At 41.6% G+C, this 24355-nt stretch overlaps 1 protein-coding gene across 1 annotated transcript in view; it reads left to right on the forward strand.

Moving 5' to 3' along the window:
- LOC124790059 (general odorant-binding protein 56a-like) overlaps window positions 1-23307 on the forward strand; it is a 32261-nt gene extending 8954 nt beyond the window's left edge. The window contains exons 2-7 of the mRNA XM_047257621.1: window positions 4444-4519; window positions 13720-13772; window positions 15187-15222; window positions 15410-15524; window positions 18843-18913; window positions 23122-23307. Coding sequence (XP_047113577.1) covers window positions 4444-4519; window positions 13720-13772; window positions 15187-15222; window positions 15410-15524; window positions 18843-18913; window positions 23122-23157 — 387 coding nt within the window. The 3' untranslated portion in view covers window positions 23158-23307. The remainder of the gene's footprint in view (window positions 1-4443; window positions 4520-13719; window positions 13773-15186; window positions 15223-15409; window positions 15525-18842; window positions 18914-23121) is intronic.
- Window positions 23308-24355: the final 1048 nt, after the last annotated feature.

Raw genomic sequence — 24355 nt, forward strand, 5'->3', positions numbered from 1 at the left:
GGGAACTTGCTGTTCCAACAGGACAATGCACGTCCGCATGTATCCCGTGCCACCCAACGTGCTCTAGAAGGTGTAAGTCAACTACCCTGGCCAGCAAGATCTCCGGACCTGTCCCCCATTGAGCATGTTTGGGACTGGATGAAGCGTCGTCTCAGGTGGTCTGCACGTCCAGCACGAATGCTGATCCAACTGAGGCGCCAGGTGGAAATGGCATGGCAAGCCGTTCCACAGGACTACATCCAGCATCTCTACGATCGTCTCCATGGGAGAATAGCAGCCTGCATTGCTGCGAAAGGTGGATATACACTGTACTAGTGCCGACATTGTGCATGCTCTGTTGCCTGTGTCTATGTGCCTGTGGTTCTGTCAGTGTGATCATGTGATGTATCTGACCCCAGGAATGTGTCAATAAAGTTTCCCCTTCCTGGGACAATGAATTCACGGTGTTCTTATTTCAATTTCCAGGAGTGTATTACAGCACCTTTGAAATCTCTTTGTGGAGAGATGGAAACACTACCTAAGGAAAGCAATGTAGACAGTTTTAACGATACAGGTATTTGTCTTTAAAACGGGGATTACCTTGTAGATCAGACAGCTACTCTGCTCATGCACAGTGGCGCTTTCAACTGAAAAGGCAAACGGTCCCGAAAACGGCTTGAAGACAGATGTAAATTGATAGAGCTCTCAAAACTTCTAGGAAAGTCCACAATGAATTCTTAAAACTTCATGTTTTCTTTAACACCACTTAGTTTAGATAACTCGATTGTCTTTGTCACGAATGTGTCCCTCCTAAAACGCTTTTTTTTCTTTTTAAGTGCAACCCCATAAAATCAGAAAAATTTATCTACATCTACATCCACATGGTTACTCTGCAATTCACACTTAAGTGCCTGGCAGAGGGTTCCTCGAACAATTTTCATACTATTTCTCTATCATTCCACTCTCGAACGGTGCGTTGGAAAAAGGAACACCTAAATCATTCCGTTCGAGCTCCGATTTCTCTTATTTTATTATGATGATCATTTCTCCCTACGTAGGTGGGTGTCAACAAAATATTTTTGCATTCGGAAGAGAAAGTTGGTGATTGAAATTTCGTAAATAGATCCCGCCGCAAGGAAAACCGCCTTTGTTTCAGTGACTGCCACCCCAACTCGCGTATCATATCAGTGACACTCTTACGTCTATTGCGCGATAACACGAAACGAGCTGCTGTTCTTTGCACTTTTTCGATGTCCTCCGTCAATCCTACCTGGTAAGGATCCCACATCTTATAAGTGTTCTGCCAACAAAACGCAGTCTTTGTTTCGGCTTCCCCAAAATATTATCTATGTGGTCTTTCCAATTTCAGTTTCTCGTACTTGTAATTCCTAGGTATTTAGTCGAATTGACAGCCCTTAGATTTGTGCGATTTATCGTATACCCAAAATTTGTCGGATTTCTTTTAGTCCCCTTGTGGATGACCTCACACTTTTCTTTGTTTACTGAGAGCGAAGAGTAATCAATCCCACTTAAAATGCGAAGTCTGCAATCCATTCCGGTTGTACTAATGTTCGTTCCGGCACTCTTTTTTCCTTCATAAATTCGACAACAGCGAGTTTAAATCGAAAAAGCTTTCCAGGCATGCCCTCTGACTTAACCACCGTGCTTTTCATGGTATATGAAGTCTACGTACTCTTCATTCAGTTCCATTGAAAACTGTTTCAGGTGACAATGGAATAATACGAGCAACTTCAGAAATTTTACTATTCGTACACCAATGTCTATATACGTTTCAAGCCCGCAAACTCAGCGCAAAGTGCTTCTTGATATACGGAATAATTAACTTTCTGCATGATATTATAAAGTGGTTTCATAGCAAATATGCAGTAATTACGCAAATTGAGAATTCTCATACCTTTCTTCTGTCATTCCCATTTCAAAAAGTCGAGAAGATAGATCCCTAGACTGGCTCTTTTAGCGCAAACAGCCACTGGACCTGCGACATCCTTCATACCACGAACAAATAGTGAAGGGTAAACAGCGCTGACAGCACGATTCTGCCGAACTCAAGAGAATTGTGTCAGTCGAAAAATGCCGCACCACAGTGCTAAATGAAATGTGGCACGGTTCCTTCCGAGAAGGACTGAGCGAAGTCGAGTGACAGGCTGGGCCTTGGGTCACACGCCCTCCGCACACCTTCGCACACGTGAAGTTTGGCACGCAGTGGCAGGCCCTGTAAGAGGGTTAGATGGATTCGTCATGTACTGAGATTACAAGAAGACGTATTCATCAAGACTGCATGTCAAAATGGTTGAAGAATCTCCAGAAGGTAGAATTAAATTAGAATCACATCTGATCGGCCCAAAATGAAATTTTTAGGTAATATGGAAAAGGAACCAATTTCTGAAAATGCCCAAATATCGAACCATCGGTTTAATAGACCACCTTTTCAAAATACTAACACGAATTGTATACAAAATAATGGAATGACTGTGTAACAAGACATCCTCCTCCACCATTACTTTTTCTCGACAGTAGTTGTCGATACCAATGATATTTTTCGAATTTTGGGTGGGTCAGTATTATCTCCATTGCTTTTCTGAAAACTTACATATAATTTTATACACAGTATGTTGTATTTCATGCTAAAATTTATGATAAGGAATTAATTTATAAAATATTTTAGTTACAATGTTATATCGGTAAGTACTAGCTGTGAATGAACAGTTAAAATTATTTTTTTAGAAGCATTAAAATTAAGAATTATTTGCACATTTAAAATTTATATTATTAATTACGCAATCCTGTACTGCTTTCTGTGTTTATTTCTGGGTTCATTTATGAAATAATAATCGAAATTAATAATGTAAAGAAACTAGTAGGGATTCATTTGTTAAGAAAAATTGTAAATCCTTTGGAATACTGTTATTTTCGCGGAGTGTGGTTCAAATGGTTCAAATGGCTCTCAGCACTATGGGACTTAACATCTGAGGTCATCAGTCCCCTAGAACTTAGAACTACTTAAACCTAACCAACCTAAGGACATCACACACATCCATGCCCGAGGCAGGATTCGAAACTGCGACCGTAGCAGTCGCGCGGTTCCAGACTCAAGCGCCTAGAACCACTCTGCCACAACGGCCGGCTCGCAGAGTGTGAGAGTCGCAAGCTTGATTCTGATGTGATCGGACGTATGTTTGTATAATAGTTGCGAAAGATGTAATTTCGGCGTTGTTAATGTGAAAAATCAAAACACTGTATGATATACTAAAATTTGAGAAAATTAGTGGAAAATATACTTACGTAAGAAATTCTGCAACAACAATCTCTCAATTTATTTAGGTCAGACCAACGGTGAGGACCTGATGTTAGATTTTCAGCTTCAAGAATGAGACACTTAGACCAGAAGAACTGGAGCCATCTCAGCATAATAAGCTGAATAAATTTGAAAGTTTCTTGTAATCTTCGCTCCTCTCAAATCTTCGTAAAATACTAATTAATTACTTGGATTGGTCATTGTTTAATGTGGAAAATAGATGGAAGAAGGAAGTAGGGGGTGATTACAACTGGTGAAATCCAACATGGGAAAATATCAGTTCGAATGTCAGAGACATGTAGGGAAACGCGAGACTGTACATACCCTTCGACTTATCTTAGGCGATGGACTGGAAAAAGGGCTAAACCTATATTTATAGCATTTGTAGATTTAGGAAAATATTTTATCTGTGTTAATTGGAACACTTTTTCTTAATTTGAATTCATCAAGGGTAAAATACAGAAAGCGAAAGGTTATCTACCATCTGTAAGGCAGGGTTGTAGCCCATCGCCCATGTCGTCCAATTTCTACAGCGATGATACAGCAAAGGAAACCAAAGAAAAATTTGGAACACTAATTAAAATTCAGACAGATGAAATAAAAACTTTGATGTTTGCCGATAACATTGTATTACTGTCAGAGTCCGGTAAAGGAATGCATGGATAGCTAAGTCGCTGAAAGCACTGCGAGCGAATAATAAGTTCATGATTCGCGTCCCGGTGCGGCCCAAAATTTTGAACTCACAGGAAGATCCATCCCGGCACCCACATGACTGCAGAATGAAACGATCATTCTGCAGTTTTTTCTGTGCTACTTCAGAAACGTATCATCTCAATTTCACATTTGAGGTTTCGCAATCAGCACACTAGAATTAGTCTGATACTCGTTGTTTTATTACCTACTTCAGCGCTTCAGAAAAATTGTCTGCAACACTCCAATAATGCTTCTTACATCTTTACTTGTAACATGAATGTTTCTCTTATCTTTGTGTAGCACACCACAGAAATATCCTGTGTGGCCAATGACTATTTTATTTTAGTTACGGCTTACTGAAGGCCACCATTAACTCGAGGCTTTTGATGCTCCTCTTTCATAAGGTCTGAAGCCTTTCTATTTCATATATTCTGACTGATTATATCTGTTCCCAGGTATCGGCGTTGGAGCTGACACCGGAATTTATGGGCATCATTAATAAATGCAAGACAAAACATGAACCCACTGAAGGTAAGCCGTATGCAGTAGTGCCTGTAGTTCGCTCCGCACAGAGAAACTGTATAGGAGAAGGAATATGAGAGTAATCAAGTGCTTAATTCTGGTGGTTTCGTGCGACACGTTTCATTATCGAATGACATTTCTGTTTACGTCCTCTCCTATGTCTTGAGTAATGAATCTGGGAAACTATACGCAACATCCTCTTCTCCCCTTCTCCCCACCTCCTTCTTTCTGTTATGAGAAGAAGTTTCTTCTGAACGTCCCGTCGACTCCTAAGACATCAGCTGGTCAATATCACTGGTGGCGGAAAAGTCAAGCTAATAACTGGCTGTGCCATATTAAAAAAAAAAAGAAAGAAAAGAGCATCCCAACGTGGACATAATATTATTTTGGAATTTCATGGGAAACCTACATGAGGAAGACTAGTCAGAGATTTGAATTATTGTCCCTTTCGAACACCAGTTTAGTCCTACAACCATTAACGCTATTACGCTCGCTGTTTTCTCGGCAATGTCTTAGATAAACGGGTTCGTTACTGACGTCCTCCTAACACATGAGAATGGGGTGTCAGATTATATGTAAGGCGTGGATGGTATACAGACCACTTTTACATTGTATGTTTGTTACGTATGTTTATTGAATTAAGGAAAGGGAGAGGGTCTATTCCGGTTCCGAGGTAACCTACTCCTATCAGATAGTCCCAAATGGGAAGCTGGACTCAACCAGAACTGGAAATTCACAACCGAATATCCCCGTTTACGAGGCCGTGAGTAAAATAGTCGGGTGCTACTTGGCTGAGGGTTCGGAGAGCGTGAACCATTAACGCATGTGGAAACCCAAGGATATTTTATTTTAAACCAACCGTCTGTCTTCAGAATTAATAAAGCAAACTGCTGCAACATTTTCACGGTGGCTGCATTCGCGATAATTCTTTCTTGAAAGGAAGACCCGATATCGTTTGTATAATTGACGGTACAGTACACATACGTTTCCATTACTCGCGGACGGCATAATTTATCAGCTGCGAAAGAAGTTATTATAGTTATGTTGACTTAAGCTTCCGTTGGAATGAAATGTTTCGTAGGTTCTGAAAAAACTGCCTATTAAGAACGTTTCTTCGTAACCTATGTTCCTTCAACACTGTCCTCTTCCATTTCGCAACTTAGCTGATATTTTTCCTTATATAACCAAGTTATCTTTCATATAATATAATGACCAACTGATTTGGAAATTCCACATGCTTCGAAATCACGTGTGTCCAATATGCTAGCATTCCCATTACTTCTTCTGTTCAAATAGTAAACCATGGATTTATTATCTAGTATAATGACAACATTGTGCCTTATCTTTGTTTAAACTTACTCTTCATTGCAACAACAGGGTAAGCGTAAAACACACCTTGCATTTTTTCTTAGGTGGACGTTATAGTCACAGTGCTCTCCCCCAAGCTTTCAGAGCATCATGAAGTACACCAGCTATGTAACTTCCGTACTGTTTCTTGGTGATACAATGCAGTTTATTACGTCTACCGACTAAGAAGTTATTACTATGTTGGCTCACTACATGCTTGAGAGAAGTATGAGAAAGTCCACTTTCATTTCAACAGCGTGCTGTGGCATTACTGGCATAATTATCTATGTCTATGGACCCAACTTAAATCGAAGATTTACTTTGCCGGAAACAAACGGGCTATCCATTTCATGTAAAAATTAAGATGTCCTGGTATTTTTCGCTCCATAATGGGGTTCTAATGATTGCAATAGACTCAGCATGGGTATCCTCTACGGAGATTTTGTGAACGTCACCTCAGGAAACTCAAAGTCTTGACTAACATTCCTCTGCTGGGTGACTTCACCTCATAACGGCATTTCTCATCTCCCCTGAGCGACCACCAAAGCGATCTCGGATTACATCTAGCGTCCCTCTTACAAAATTTTTGTAGTCAGCATCACACTGGTACTGTAAGAAAATGGTAGATAATTACTGAGTATCACTTCAAAATGCAAAAGGCGACTTGCTGCAGGATTTATACCTCGGGAAACAGGTTGTTATCCTGCTCGCTTTACACATTCGCGAAGATAACTGTATAGATGCGTAGTGACAATGGAAAAATTACGCCAATCAGGAGCAGAAGCCAGATTTACTGCTTGCCGCGATCATCTGAACGATTCGCACTGATGTTATTTCATATCAAGGCGTCTTCGGACAGGTACCAGAATGAGATTCATCGAAAGAACTCTCAGAAAGTGCAGTCCACCCAAGAAGGAGGTAGATTACAAAACTCTTGGTCAACCGATAACTTAGTCTTGCTTATCAGTCTACAAGCCCCACCAGATAGAATTGATAGACAAAATAGAAAATATCCAAAGGAGAGCAGCGTGTTTCGTGACAGTTTCGTTTAGTAAGCCCGAAAGCGTCACTGAGCTGCTGTTCCAACTTCACTCGGTGGGCGGGTCGTCGTGGATCACGAAGTGGTTTACCGTTACAATTCCGATAGCGTACGTTCGTAGAAGAGTCAGCCAGTATATTAATTCCTCCTAAGTATGTATCGCAAAAAGACCATGAAGGTAAAATGAGAGAGATTCGATCTCACACGGAGGTTTAGCATCAATCTTCCCCTGCACTATTAGCGACTGGAACAGGAAAAGGGGAAGTGACAGTGATATACAAAATACCCTCCGCCACACACCATAAAGTTGCTTCCGGAGTATAGACGTAGATGTAGCAAGTGTAGATCCCCATCCATCGATTCACTTTATTGCAATGTATTTAACCTCTTTAGTATAATCATATGGCATAATTCGTATAATCCAACCCCAGTCTATCGGAAGTCGCTTTGTTTCAGATCGCGATATTGTGTAATTTTCCGTTACAAACGTGAAACGTATAGCTACAGACCACTTCCTTTTTCAGCCCTAATCAGATATATTTTTTTCTACCAAACCTACAGAACGGGCGCGCGCGCTCGCACGTACTTGTGTGTGTGTGTGTGTGTGTAAGAAGGAGGGGGGGGGGGGGGGGGGGTTGGAGCTGATAGGCGCTTAACGGCGAGGTTATCAGCGTCCTTACACTAATTAAAAGAAACTGAATGTGGGGAAAATCTCATGCATTCGAACTGACCACACAATCACCCTATTTCACGTGCACTACAATAACGTAAGCTAGTAAAAGTAGCTATATATGAGATTAAGACTCAAGTAAAAAGACAAATGGGCTAAAAGAAAAGTACAGGGAAATGTAACTGGCTGATCGCTTACAATACAATCTCCCTAAAATCTTTGGAAAATTATTGGACAATTCACAAAATTTTAAAACTAGAACCACGTTCTTTATAACGATACTGAAAACAGAGGGCAGATCCGTCGGCTAATCCGCCGCGGCCCGCTGGTCGTCAAAAAAGATACAGTCCAATAAAATGTGGGGCACAGGAATCTGTACGCCACAAACACCACACAATGGAGGAGGCTCCTCTCGCCGGAGCAAGAAGCCATGTGTCATAGGGCTATGGCCTATGCGGAGAAGAGTAAGTACGACCTCGTCCCGTCGACGCGGCTAGAAGGAGGTATTCATCGGCCACATTATGAGCTTATCAAGATGAAATTTGTCACTTACAGCCACTCATCTTCCCGCCGACACAAGACTCGGGATCTCAACAGCGAGACTGTAGCATGCAGGGAGATGGCACACTGAAATAACTGAGGATCACGACATGCCTTCTTGACTGCTAGATCCGCCCTTTTGTTCCTTTCAATACCCTTGTTCCCTGGTACCCAGTAGAAAGATACCCTGTTTCCCGGCCGTTGTAGTTGGAGGAGGGCATCCTGGGTATTCTGGACTACTTTGTCTGCTCGGTACAAACGTTGCATAGACTGAAGCGCACCGATCACTCAGAGAATTGCAACAGAAAAGAGGTTTAGCACTGGAAGAACGTCGCATCTGCTCCAGTGCCCGCAAGATCGCATAAAGTTCTGCGTCGAACACTGTAAAGTCTTGAGGCAGTCGGGCCTTAAAGATACGATTCAGGAAAACAACAGAGCACCCAACTGAGGCCCTCTGTTTGGATCCAACCGTAAAGACAGCTACATAGTTGTGGTGCTCAGACAAAATTCCAGAAAATATCGCAAAAAAAAACAGAAGCAGGAATGCGTCTTTCCTGTAATGCACCAAATCTAAAATAAGTGTGGGCCTCTGCAGTAACCAGGATGGCAAACCCTGGATTTGAGGATATATTTGTGCCATACCGACTGACTCCAGCACCCGCTACACACGATGCCAAACGGCATTGTGGCTCATGGTTGAAGAAAAGACATTCCAAAGGCGAACGAGCAAAAATGTGGTATGCGGACAAAGACGGAGCTGCAAGGAACTTGCGTGTCTGGTGCACCATGAGCAGCTGCCGGATAGTGAATGGTGGTTCCTCGGCCTCAGGAAAGAAACTGGTGGTGGGAGAGGTCCTGTAAGCACCTGTGGCCAGCCGAATCCCCTCATGGTGGACAGCGTCAATGATCTTCAAAGAAGAAGGCTTTGCCGATCCGTACACCGCATGCCTATAATGGAGCCGCAAACGCACGAAAGCCCCTTCTGCTCCCGACGACCTGTGGCTAAGACACTTTATGATGTTCAGCTTCTTCGGGGTCCTTGATTTCAGGTCCCTCAGGTGTGGCAACCGCGACAATTTAGAGTAAAAAATGAGACCCAGAAACCTCGCTGAGTCTCTAAAATGTAGAATGGAATCCCTCATCTACAAGTAAGGTGGATTTAAAATACGAAGAGGAAAATTCAAATGAAGACACACACACTTATCTGCATAAAACTGAAAACTCGTCTCTGCAGCCTACCCCTCTAACTTCCTCAGTGTAAGTTGCTACTGATGGCTGGCTGTAGCAACAATGGAAGAGAAACAGAAAACAGCAAAATCGTCCACAAATAGGGAGCACTGTGCAGAAATCCTTACTGTAGACTATGGCTAAGAGCGACACTATTCTCCTGCCCAAAACGTTCTGACAGCATGTCACTAACTCGGGTCCTAACAACCCGCTGAGACAGGAAAGATCTTATGAAGATATGGAGGTGGCCACGAAAGCTCTATTGATGCAGTCTTACGAGAATACTGTGTCTCCAAGAAGTATCGTATGCCTTGCTGATATCTAAGAATAAGCCGATACAGTGACGTGTCGGCCTTCTGAATAGACGCCTCAATCAGGGTCAGGTTGTCGACACTGGACCGAAATCTGCGGAATACACACTAAGAGCGGTTAAGGAGTTGTTGGTCTCTAACAACCACACCAGACGACGGTTAAGCGTTCGCTCCAGGGACTTTTCGATACAACTCTTGAGGCGATATTTCAGTAACTACTATAACGTGTGCGGTCCTTTTCTGACTTGAGGAGAGGTATCAGAATTGCCTCCCTCTACGAGTTGTGGAAGGTACCAGTTTGCCATATAAGATTAAAAGATTCGAGGAGGATTTCCTTCGATGCTGGTGGCAAATGTCGAAGCATGCAGTACCCGATTTGGTGGTGACCGGAGGCAGTGTCACGTGCCTCAGACAGTGCCGTTTCCAGCTTCCACATGGAGAAAGGGGAGTTGTAGGATTCAGAACTATTGCATAGAAAGTCTGACTTGCTCCTCTCTATAGTCGCACGGCATGCGCGAAACGTCTGATCTTGGCTGGAATGGGCAGCAGTTTTTGCAAAATTCTCTGCCAGCGTCTGAGCGATATCTCTGGGCGTCGTTTGGAGACCCCCTATTTCAGCACTGCTGCTATTGGTAAACGACTGTGTTTACCGCAAATGCTCTTGATAGTTTCCCAAACTTTTGCAAAACAAGTGGAGCGGTTGATAGTACAGGCACTCATACACTCAACGGTGGGTCTGGAGAGCACAAAAGACGTAAAATCATTTCTGGTAAAATCGAGACACGAGGAACCATTTGTCACCAAAGGAACGTGCTGAAGAGCGTGCTTCGGCCATTCTTTTTTGTTCAATGGCTGCTTGTTCAGACGGACGTTTGCACGACTCGCCTAAAAACCTGCGGTCTCGACACCTACTGCTCTAGCGCGTTTGCCATCTGGTCACGCATAAGTAGTGATGATTGAACAGAGACACATATGGAGTTCTTGGTAATCTCCTTTGTGCAGACCTTCCTTATAAAGCTAGCTGACTAAAACTGTTGTCCCAAGTAATGTACACTTGTATCCAAAAGTTGAGCATAACTGCCGGCCGGTTGGCCCGAGCGGTTCTAGGCGCTTCAGTCTGGAACCGCGCGACCGCTTCGGTCGCAGGTTCGAATCCTGCCTCGGGCATGGATATGTGTGATGTCCTGAGGTTAGTCAGGTTTAAGTAGTTTGAAGTTCTAGGGGACTGATGACCTAAGATGTTAAGTCCCATAGTACTCAGAGTCATTTGAACCATTTGAGCATAATTACGAAAACACGAAAGCAAAAAGAGAAAATACAAGCAAACATCCAACATCACCGTATATTTACGTACGAGCCATACTTGTTCGCTCTGTATAGGAAAGGAGTACTCCGTGCTGTGGAAAGCGGCGTAACGGAAAGGTAAACACAAACAATGCATGAGACCAATCATGTCTCAGTCTTATTTGACATACCGAGCAGAGTGTAATCTCTTGTTGACTTTGACAACATAATACCACAAAGACGCCACTTGAACCCTGTTTTGCAGGGTAGAATATTCGGCCCCCTGGAAGCAGGCCAGGCCCAGATCGAAGTCTCATTATCCTGGGATGTGGCACAAAGTGTCATTTCGAAGCTTTGGCGATGGTTTCGAGAAAGAGAAAACATTCGTCCCAGGCCAGTACAAGGCCGATCAAGACTAACTACCCTACAGCAAGACCGATATCTGCCCATAACTGCCGCCCGCATCTCGTGGTCGTGCGGTAGCGTTCTCGCTTCCCACGCCCGGGTTCCCGGGTTCGATTCCCGGCGGGGTCAGGGATTTTCTCTGCCTCGTGATGGCTGAGTGTTGTGTGCTGTCCTTAGGTTAGTTAGGTTTAATTAGTTCTAAGTTCTAGGGGACTGATGACCATAGATGTTAAGTCCCATAGTGCTCAGAGCCATTTGAACCATTTTTTTTTTTGAACCCATAACTGCCCGACAGTTGGCTTTAGAGCTTGCAGCTGCCTCAAGAGCTGCTGTTCTCCGACAAACTGTGTATGGGAGAATCAGAAAAACAGGTCTGTCTGCCAGACGTCCGACCGTGTCGAACCCCCTCACTCAAACACCGAGCCAGGCCCTTGTATTGTGGAGTATGCAACATTCAAATTGGAGCATGACTGAATGGAGGAATGTGCTGTTCGCACTTGAATCCTGCTTCAGTTTGCAAACTAATTCTAGTCGCACATTACTTTGGAGACAACATGGTAACCGATACAAACCCGGAAACGTCGTGGAAAAAGATCGGTTTGGTGGTGATTGCGCGATGCTCAGAGGACGCATCGGGTTGAATGGCCGTACTGAGCTGCACATCTTCGTTGGTGGTCGGGGGAATACTGCAAACGCGCAGAGGTACAGAGATGAGGAGCTGCTACCACAAATTCGCCGTTTAAGAGCTGAAGTTGGTCCGAAGTTCCTCCTTATGGACGATAACGCCCGTTCACATAGAGCAGCTGTCGTGGATGAATTTCTTGAAGGTGGCGATATCCACCGCAAGGACTGGCCAGTGAGGTCCCCGGATCTGATTCTTATAGATCATGTCTGGGAAGTATTAGGGAAGCGAATTGCATCCCGTCAGCCTGCACTAAGGACACTTCCAGACCTCCTCACCTCTCTTGCAGAGGAATGGGATCGACCGCCGAGACAACTCTTGAACCATCTCATGGAGAGCATGCCACGTAGCTGTGCAGCATGTGTGGCTGTTAGGGGTACCCATTTCCGCCACTAACAGATTTTTTGCTGTGGAAGAGATTTTCCAGTAGTGTTATTTTCTTACAAACATCAATCTTAGCTATCAGAAGTTTTCTAGCATTTTATTTCGGGCACTGTTGTATGTTTCATTTCTTGTGATTTAGCTGTGGCGTGTTCATTAATCCTTGCGACATTCTGAATAGGCAGTATACCTCTTTTCGTTATCATGCTCACCTTTTGGACTCTAGTATACTTTACGTTGCCTTTCTGGTAACAACAGTTTGCTGAAAACATTATTGGAACAGTATTGTCAATAATATCACCTATCTGAAGGAAGCTGCAATTGATCATTACATCAAAATGCGGACATACGTCTTGCTTTACATTTTTTGCGTTGTTGTTGTTGTTGTGGTCTTCAGTCCAGAGACTGGTTTGATGCAGCTCTCCATGCTACCCAATCATGTGCAAGCTTCTTCATCTCCCAGTACCTACTGCAACCTACACCCTGCTGAATCTGTTTATTGTATTCATCTCTTGGTCCCCCTCTACGATTTTTACCCTCCATGCTGCCCTCCAATACTAAATTGGTGATCCCTTGATGCCTCAGAATATGCCCTACCAACTGATCCCTTCTTCTAGTCAAGTTGTGCCACAAATTTCTCTTCTCTCAATTCTATTCAATACTTCCTCATTAGTTATGTCATCTACCCATCTAATTTTCAGCATTCTTCTGTAGCACCACATTTCGAAAGCATCTATTCTCTTCTTGTCCAAACTATTTATCGTCCACGTTTCAGTTCCACACATGGCTACACTCCACACAAATACTTTCAGAAACGACTTCTTAACATCTAAATCTATACTCGATTTCTTCAGAAACGCTTTCCTTGCCATTGCAAGTTTACATTTTATATCCTCTCTATTTCGACCATCATCAGTTATTTTGCTCCCCAAATAGCAAAGGCGCTAATGACCGTAGCAGTTTTGTGCCCTAAAACCATAAAAAAATAGCAAAACTCATTTACTACTTTAAGCGTCTCATTTCCTAATCTAATTCCCGCAGCATCACCCGATTTAATTCGACTACATTCTATTATCCTCGTTTAGCTTTTATTGCTGTTCATCTTATATCCTCCTTTCAAGACACTGTCCATTCCGTTCAGCCTTAGCAGGTCCTTTGCTATCTCTGACAGAATTACAATGCCATCGGCGAACCTCAAAGTTTTTATTTCTTCTCCATGGATTTTAATTCCTCTCCTTAAAACCAAGTACTTCGTGAAATATTTTGCTCTTATTGTGAGTGAATCGAAAACCTTAAACTTATAAATTATTCCCTTTTTTTCAGATGAGCTGAAAGGGATCATGATGATGAAAGTTCCAGAGAGCGCCAACGGCAAGGTGAGTTGCTTTCTGCTAAATCTCCGATATCTGCTTGCAACAGGACTTGAAAAAAACGTTCACCCTTGTTCCCACCGATTCACAGATCTCTGTTTCTCAGAAAAAAAATTAGATTTGCGAAAACTGTAGAGAAATCCGGCACAACTTACAGTGAAGTTTAACTTCCGGTCGACGATGCGTTCTCGGAGTGCGTCAGAGCTTGTCCCTTTTCGTGGGATCCATTTAGGAATATACCTTAAGAGACTTACAAAGTATTAAGATATTTAGGAAACCAAGGAAAACCTACGTCTAGATGGCTCGATTGAATCTGGAGCCATGGTCATATTTCAGTGTCTTAAGCACCGCTGCACCTCGCCCATGATAATAAGTGGCATGTGTGGCTTAGGCCAAATAACTTGTCGTGAGAATCAGATAGGTACCAAATGGAACAAAGAAGTTAATTTTATCACGGGAACGCAAATTCAAGACGTAACCTGTTTGGGAGAACTCTAGGGCTACGCAGTTCCCCAAAAAGAAAGAAAATTTTACGAGATACTTCCGTGATTCAGTCACCCGTGTCACCTAAAAATAATTAGGAATGGATAAGTTCAAAGAACTATTGCACGGTTCTCGTCGACGTGTTCGTTCGGCATGACAGTTGTGTTGCGATGCTCAAAAGTCCCACTGGGAACTCAGTTTGTACAAAGCCATCGTCTACCCCATGACCTTTGCTCTTTTTAAAACCCAAAAGTCCGCTTTCACTGATTGTTCCATGTACATACTATTCTCGTCCCTGTGATGAACACTATGATAAAACTGTAGCGATTTGTGCACTTGCAGGAAGGTATAGGACGTTGTTTCCCATGTAGCGTACGTAAATCAAATAAGAGGGTGATAAACATTGATGCTACTAAGAATACGTTGCTGTAGCAGTACGGTTTTTGAGCGTTACAAATATAGTTGCAAGTATTTTTTCAAATAGTTTCAAACAGCGTATGGCAACATCTCGTGCAAAACCTGGTTAAGGAAAAGGATTTTCTGATGACACTGTGGTACAGATTTCAGAAATGTTAGCTCTACAAGTAAATATTTTATAACTACTGCGATATCTCCTCCTTTTCCTGTAAATAGCACGAGACGAGAAGAACGTGAGTGATTCCAGTGTGAATATCAAATATGTAACATGACATGGAAATACAGCTTCGCAAATTGCACTAGAATACAAACTCATGAGCGAGTGTACATAGATAATCACCAGTGACGGGAAAAAGGTGCTATTGTATTCCAGCCAATTACCGGAATACTGCCAGAAAACTCTCCCGTGTTCTTGGGGCTTCTACATTACAGTATTACGCATGTGGCCTTGATAAATTGCAACCTAAGGCAGTGTGAAACGCAACAAACAATAATTTGTTCGTTTTTTCTGTCTTTACAGTGCTTCATGGGGTGCGTTCTACAGGAAGTTGGAGTGGTAAGTAATCAGAACACAATGGCCTGTGATATTACTACATTATTCTTAAGAATTTTAAACCATCTTGAGCGATTTTCAACCACGTGCACATTAATTTTCACGAATTCTTTATGGAAGAAGCTTAGAATATATACTTCGAAAGTTATTAAAAAAAGACAGCATAACAGATTTGTGAATTCATTTGTAGGTTAAGGATGGCAAGTTCGACAAGGAGGAGGCAAAGAAACACGCCGCGGCCAAGACGTCAGACCAAGATGAGTTGGAGAAGCACATGCAGCTCATTGACAAATGTAGCCAAGAAGGTAAGACAGCAGTACGTAACAAACCACTCAGCAGTGTCAGTGTTAAATGTTACTGCCGCAGATATTATACAGGTTGTTTCATAGTCCTTGCCTCAAACGCCTTGGGGAACAACTTTTGCTGGAGACAAGATGTCCGCTGATGCTTGCCAGTGACATTAGGTGTAATGCAGCATTAGCCGGCCCTGGGACGATGAGGTTTCACGGAACTAGCATGGTCTACTAAATAGCTTTGCAGTGTCTTCATACTACCTATCGGAGTAAGCTGACAGAATGATTCTCAGCAAGAAAACCTTAAGAATGGGCGTCTTTATGCAGAGGAAGATATTTTAGAAGAGAATCAGGTCCTCAGCCTACCCCCGTTGTCACGGAGCTTATGACTGGATATAGGCAACACACATTTCATACATACATCGCAGAGAGCCTACGCCCTGGTGCTTCTCAGGGGCATAACAAATAACAAAAGACGCTTAGCGTTGTGGGAAGCATCAGCGAACATTCTGTCTCTAACAAAAGTTGTTCCTCATGACGTGATCCATCACCCCTACATGTCTGATGTAATACATTATATATCGATGGATGTGTAAACAACAGACGCAACGACTAACTCGACACTACAGGTCACGATATAAATGAAGTACACATGCTTACAGGTGTTCTGAGGTTCAAGAAGCACTAAGGTAAAATCAAATGATGCGTTAAATTGAGATGACAAGTACTCCTTTCACATCCGTTCTATCTTCACACTAAACTCTATTAAGAAACCTGTTATTCTCCCCATTTTTCTGGGGCACATTCATCAGAAAATAACGCTCTTGAGAGAGATATGGCATTTGGAAATTGTACCAAAAATGCACTGCACGTTGCAACTCGACTTTCCATGTCGTTATCAGATAATTCACTTACAAACATCGAACTAAATCCTGTCATTTTCAAATCTTTTTTAATGTGCTCATACATTGTTGACCTACTCTTTTGCGAGGGCATTTGGTTGGAGGCGCTTGAACTGGTCGGGTGACAAGTCAGTTCACTTTCTTTATCGCGTTATTTTGCGCAATATACAGGGCCTGCCTTTGAAAGAAAAGTGCATTTCCATCAAGCACGTTTCCTATGAGACGTGGGACCTGCCAAAGCGTCCTCAAAAGGTTCTCATTGTCTCTGACATTGTTTACCCTGCCTGTGGACGTTCGTGCCCCAACATACATGCCACTAAGCGCTCCTCAACGGTATAACTATGTCTGCCCACTTCAGCTATGGTATCAAAACTGTAGCACTGCAATACTGTATTTAAACAGTACAATACTGACTCCAATGGTCTCCACCAACTTCATTTCAGTAAAACCAGTAAAACAAGTACTTCCCAAACTATACAACATCAAGAGGAGTACACGGATTTCCCAAACATACGGATAAAGAAGCTACGAAGCAAATACGATGAATGTCTTCAAACATGTGAATAACGACCTAGCGCAAAAGGCTTTCTTTTATCGAAATGATGTGGATCAACGCAATTTACAGGATATGTTTATATTTTTTAAAAAAGGTACTGGCTATCTAGAAATTCGGCAATGGAAGAGAAGAAGATGTCCAGGAGAAATGATTTTAAATTAGATTTAAAACTTGCTTTCATGCCTGTAAGATATTTTATGTTATTGGGAAAATGATCACAAACTTTTGTTGCTGCATATTGAACTCCTTTCATACCCCCTGACGTCTTGAATAATTGATACTGAAGGTCATTTTTTCCTTTGGAGTTGTAGGTGTGGTCATCACAGATCTTCTCAGAATTTTGTGATGGATTGTGACGAGTTTCGTTAAATGTTTGTAAATAAAAATATAACTCCGCCCGAAAGGGCCGCCGCAGTTAAAATGCCTAGCTCGTTGAAGAGTTACTTACATGGCGTCTGTGGGTGAACACCATATGTTATTTTTACTGCTCACTTTTGGGCAATCAATAATTTCCTTCTCAGTGATGAGTTAGCCTTGAAAATTATTCCATTAGACATTATGTAGTGAAAATAAGCATAATATGTCAGGAGGTTGAGTCGTTTGTTTCCAAGATTAGCACTTAGAGGAAGAGCAAAAGTGCTTATGTGCTACCTCAATTCGTGGTATGAGTTTACTTGTTATAGAGAATTGAATTTTTTTTTCTTTTGAAATTTAGGGACAGTCCATTTTCAGAGACCCATTCTGTAATTCTTAGGAAAATAACATTTCCCATCTGCTTTGCTGATTTCTCTCTACCGTCTGGAGAAAGTACCAGTTCTGCCTGTTCATTGTTGAGTGGAAGGTCATTCACTTATACAAGGAATGGGAGTGCATACATAATTTATACCTATGGGGCTCCCTTTGTGATTTCTCCCTACTCATTAAAAATTTTTTACCCATCCGAATTGCTTTGAATATTTTACTGCAGTCTTTTATATTCTATATGATAAGTATGATTCAAACAGCTGTGCGTAAAGCCATCAGTTCCATAAAAGTAAACACTAATAAGAGAGTAACATGATCTACACAGTCAAATTCCTTTGAAAGACCGCAAAACATACCAGCTGGTCATGTTTTTTTTTTATTTAAGGCTTGTACTATTTGATAACTGAATGTATAAATAACATTCTCAGTCGAGCAACTCACCTGGAATCCAAAATGTGATATGCTAAGTAAACCATTTCCACTCAAGTGTGAGTCTACTTCGAGCACATTACTTTTTTGAATACTTTAGAAATAGATTTCAGTAAGGAAACTGGATGATAATTGTTTAAGACTGTCTTGTCGCCTTTCTTGGCTAAAATGGCTCTGAGCACTATGGGACTTAACTTCTGAGGACATCAGTCCCCTAGAACTTAGAACTACTTAAACCTAACTAACCTAAGGACATCACACACATCCATGCCCGAGGCAGGATTCAAACCTGCGACCGTAGCGGTCGCGTGGCTCCAGACTGTAGGGCCTAGAACCGCTTGGCCACCCCGGCCGGCTCGCCTTTCTTATGAAGAGATTTAACAATTGCATATTTTAACCTGTCCTTGGTTACTCATCTTGTTGCCGATGTGACACATGACTCAGTTCCAAACAAGAAAGTAGGAACAACTATGTTCGTACAAAATATTTATCATGTCCACTTCCGTGTTTTGTTTTCAGTCACCTATTGATTGTGCCACACATATCTGAGAATCTTGCTAGTTTCATTTCTAAACTTCTATCATTTTCACATGTGATGTCATATGCTCGTGTAGAAGGTTACCGACAATTTCTTACAGTGACTTAACATTACAGGTTTTTGATGCAACAATTCACTGACTGCTCTGAATCTTGTTTCAGTCGATGGCGAGACTGACTCCTGCGGAATCGGTCCGAAGCTGATGGAGTGTATCAAGCAGTTTGCACCTGAGGTAAGGACCATTTGGGTAATACTGAACATGTTGCCTATTTACTATACTATTTTCAGCTTCGTTCAGACGTAATTTCTTGCCATCTGTTTAAAAGGATGTTCCCTAATAATGTTAACAGGAGACAAAATATCGTAGATCTGAAAAAGAGGGCGAATTAGCGAATTAGAAGAATTCAACGCCAATTCAGTATTTGAAATCCGATTAATTGCTTCGGGGAATCCACTGTATTTAACGTAATATTTATATGATTTGAACATCAGAGGGACTGCCGTCTTATGCGGACGTTCGTGTTTTCAATTGGGAGTGTCGCATACGGCTAGTGGAACGCTTCAGCTTGATACAGTTAGAGGAGTCTGATCACTTATTCTGAATAACTGCGGAAACTTTAAAACTGATACTAATCACACTACATGTGGCTGGGCCGAAACAGCAACTGTAAAGCATATGACGTAGTATCCAAGGATAGTTCATCCGGTAACTACAGTAGCAGTTCTGATCTTGTTTCTGCAGAGCCAAGGAAGAGAGTGAATGTCACAAATTAAATAGATTTATACGAATAAAACTGAAAATTGATGTACAGAGATTGTCAAAAGAGCTAAATACTAAGTCCCAAAAAATGTAATTTCTTTGAAACTTGTTATGAAATTTCTGAGTTAGAAATGCCGTTGGAATGAATACGACACTAGCAGCGGATATTACTATAGTTCAGTTTTGGAAAAAGAAGTTGTCACTGATATGTCCATAATTTATATAGCTATGACGAATGACTGTAAGTAATTTAGTGAGGAATATCTTACAGTTAATTTGGGTTCCAACAGAAATACGATACCTCGAACAGCTCCAGAAATATGAGGTGAACAACGTCTCTGAATCGCCCTGTATCTCCCACTACATGCTGCCTCCAAGTGGCAATATCGCGAAATTCACTAACTGTAAGCCGTAGGGTCCCACGTTACTCGGAAAAGAGTAATCGTATATTTTTTAAATATTTCGAACATAAATTATGTTACATTCTTCTTTTTCAACTAACACACGAACGTATTTCTTCACCATTTCGTACATTTCTATTTCTTCCAAAGCTGTAATCAGCCTACCATTGTCTACCATAGAGAGATTGTCATTAATGCTGTTATGTTTATAGCTCAGTAGGTTTACTCTTAAATCGTATGATAAATTTTGTCTTTAACTGCTCAAGTTGACCTGAGCTTTAGCTGATAAACATCATAGTATAATATCTCTGTTACTCATTGTAAACGATCTGTAAATATTTCTTTAGATTATAAATCAGAACTGTTTGAAGATGATGTACAGAAGTCAAAACAGGTCGTAGCCATGTGTGAGAGTGACTAATAAACAGACTTTGATGTATTTACACTCGCTTTCAACTTTGACGAACACGAACTAAATATGAGAGACAATAAATTTTATATGTTCTCAGGACCACCACTGATTATAGTATACTGTTGTTTACATTGAGAGAGATTCGTTAATTTTCACCGCATCTGTATGGGAATGAAATAGAAAAAAAATTTTCACTTTTTATTTGAAGGAGAGTTAGTCCAAGCACTACTCACAAATAGTTGGAGATTCATACCTGAATTCGGAATACGAGCTGTGTCTGAAACTGGCAGCCTAAATAAAGTAATTTAATACACAGCCTGGTAGAATAATGTCCTTCTTCAAATTTATTGAGGTTGTGCGGCCCACTCAGAAGAATCTGAATGCTAAAGTAATTACAAGCCAATTTAACTTGTTAGTTTCTCTTCATAGGATACCTTTCACAATCGGCAAAAGCTTCCGGAATGCAAGCTTTCAAAACTATAATGTTTCAGAATATACTTAGGCCTACTCATAGACATTTAATCAACTGTTAAAGCATTTACAACCTCGATGCATTCTTATAACGTCATTAATACGTTCCAAACTGTTACGTAATTACTGAATACCCTAGTTTTTAAATATAGGGTGATTCAAAAAGAATACCACAACTTTAGGAATTTAAAACTCTGCAACGACAAAAGGCAGAGCTAAGCACTATCTGTCGGCGAATTAAGGGAGCTATAAAGTTTCATTTAGTTGTACATTTGTTCGCTTGAGGCGCTGTTGACTAGGCGTCAGCGTCAGTTGATGCTAAGATGGCGACCGCTCAACAGAAAGCTTTTTGTGTTATTGAGTACGGCAGAAGTGAATCGACGACAGTTGTTCAGCGTGCATTTCGAACGAAGTATGGTGTTAAACCTCCTGATAGGTGGTGTATTAAACGTTGGTATAAAGAGTTTACAGAGAATGGATCGGCCGCCAGGCAGCCTGTGACAGAGCACTTCATCACTGGCCTCCAAGAAGCCCTGATCTCACCCCCTGCGATTTTTTCTTATGGGGGTATGTTAAGGATATGGTGTTTCGGCCACCTCTCCCAGCCACCATTGATGATTTGAAACGAGAAATAACAGCAGCTATCCAAACTGTTACGCCTGATATGCTACAGAGAGTGTGGAACGAGTTGGAGTATCGGGTTGATATTGCTCGAGTGTCTGGAGGGGGCCATATTGAACATCTCTGAACTTGTTTTTGAGTGAAAAAAAAACCTTTTTAAATACTCTTTGTAATGATGTATAACAGAAGGTTATATTATGTTTCTTTCATTAAATACACATTTTTAAAGTTGCGGTATTCTTTTTGAATCACCCTGTATTTTAAGCGAAGTCACATTTAATGTATTACATTCTGCTGGAATCGTTTTTAAGAGAAAACAGGCGAACAACAATGAAGGTACATGAACTGCAATGTACTTACTTTACTACGTATACAGAATAGCAAGAAATAATGTAAAATACACACTCGCTGAACAACACTCTTACGCCATTTTCTGGGCTGCATCGACGAATTTTCCCGGCTCCATAAGCTTCCAAAGTCAAGGATGTTTAATTTTGATCAAAATCGTAAATGCTTATTTACTAGGTGGCAGTGATCTAATAAGAAGAAAACAAATATAGAACATAATTCATCGGTGGGTAGAGAAACTACAATCACGATATTTTCGTCAGTAATACCTCACGGATTTACGTAACATGTTTGGCATTTCAGTCATGTTTTCGTAATATTTAATCTCTGACTACATCCACAAAATATGTCAAACCCTTCCGAACATGAGAAAATACGTCAGAAAGTATAATGTAACCGTCACTGGAATTGTATAACATATGCTAGATGGTTGTCTTATGCAACAAATAGCAAATATAGTGAAAGTATGTTACCAGGACATGAAGGAAGAAAATATATAAAACGTTCAAAAATTAGTGAAAATTAAATAAAATTGATCTGTACATTATTCAACAAACAATAAAAGTCAAAGCAAACACAATAGCAAATATCCCCTGCGACATGGATACCGTTTTCAGGGTACAGGTTCGCATATGCTTGAAGCATCTCCAATATGAACATCATGCACTAAAATTCGTTGTTCGCACTTTTGTAGAAATGGTACCACACTATCGACGTGGGCATGACGCCGTTGCACAGCCGCTCGTATTTATACGATCCGTCTGCCTAACAGATGAAGTGGCTTCAGGAACGTAATTGGGACACGTTTACTTTACAGTATTGTTACGTTCGCTCCAAGTGGAACGTGGAGGATATTTATGGAATTACAATCCAACACAGTGAAAACTGCATGATAAAGAGAGATCTGACTTACTTCTTCGTTAGCACTTGGATTTCAGTTCGTAGAAAAGAGTTATACAAAGCAACTGCAGCAATTAAGAATACGTTCACGTTATTCAGATATGAATGCCACCACTTATCGACTATTTTTGTGTAATAGTTTTCTTTCCTACGAGATTCATCCGAGTGGCCGGAAAGCCAATCTTTAAAGAAATACACTCAGATAAACGTCACACGACAGATTTTTGTTGTTACTTTTCGAATATCAGCTTGTGAAAAGTCTATACTGAAACGACACTTTTTCCTTCGTTGTGTCCTCTTCTTCTGTCGTATTATTCATACATCTGTCGTCTTCTTTCTTTATAATAAAACTAAGCCTTATTTGAGCACACTCTTTGTCAATATTGGAAGGACGTTTCTTCGCATGTCGATATAGGAGTAAGAGACTTGGCACTTGCTTCAGACCTTCACCTCTGCTACAGACTAACATTTGAATGCCTTATGTGAAGACCTGCCTTGTACGTGACATTTTTCTGTTGTGTTTGCAGTTTGACATTGCCCTCCCACACGCGCCGTCCAAATAAAGGCTGTGCGACGTTGAAGATGCTGAAGTCGACGACCCGGCAACCATGTGCGTCCACACTGAGTGACATCGACGGCACCCAGACAAGAAGAATTGTTGATATCTGTACTGCTCTGTGCTCACTAAATAAAAAATAACTCTAGATATGAAATGCCAAGCAACTGTCGTCCACTTCGTAACCACCTTTAAAATGAACTCTTCAGGCAAAATTTCTCTATCATAATAGTACTGAACTCAAGATAACCGACTCAGCTGTATGGAGACATATACAGGCGTAACGGGTATAACTGAAGAGATTTTATACGTGGTACCTTAATATGCACACACATCCGTGTGGCTATTGTTTCTTCTCTGCGGCGTATAGTCTTCCCACAAACAAAAAAATGGTTCAAATGGCTCTGAGCACTATGGGACTCAACTACTGAGGTCATTAGTCCCCTAGAACTTAGAACTAGTTAAACCTAACTAACCTAAGGACATCACACACATCCATGCCCGAGGCAGGATTCGAACCTGCGACCGTAGCGATCTCGCGGTTCCAGACTGCAGCGCCTATAACCGCACGGCCACTTCGGCCGGCTTCCCACAAACACATGACAAACTTTACGACCTGATGTTTTCTGCATGGCCGTAACTGCAGCACTACATGGACTACGCCTGTCAGTATAGACTAACACTTTTGTGTACACGCGTCCATACTTGAACAACTGAACTGCTGTCCCGGAGAAACTAAGCATTAATGGCTTGCTCTTGCCACATGTACTTGGAGGCAGAAGCCAACCTAAATACATACGACTTGTAATAGCTATAATTATTAGTCTGCAGAAGACGTAAATACTGATGTAATGTTATTCTATAGACCGTCCTCAGCCACCAATGGAAATATGTGCACTTATACCCGTTATACCCCGTATTTGCAAAAATAATCTCCGTGGGCAAAGACCACAACAGTTGCTTTAGAGCGCTGTAAACGTTGTAGAACTGGTCATGTTACACTCGGGCGCTCACGTGTCTTTAGCAGTGAATTGGTGTGTGTGTGTGTGTGTGTGTGTGTGTGTGTGTGTGTGTGTGTGTGTAAGTGTGTGTGTGTGCGTGTGTGTGTGTGTGACTGTATGTGTATGTTGGTGGGGGGGGGGGGGGGCAGTTGGTTGTATGGAATCAGCATAATAAGAGGGATCGCCGTCGAGATGTGGCAGAAT

Source organism: Schistocerca piceifrons, chromosome 3, assembly GCF_021461385.2.
Source record: "Schistocerca piceifrons isolate TAMUIC-IGC-003096 chromosome 3, iqSchPice1.1, whole genome shotgun sequence".
NCBI classification, from domain to species: Eukaryota; Metazoa; Arthropoda; class Insecta; order Orthoptera; family Acrididae; genus Schistocerca; species Schistocerca piceifrons.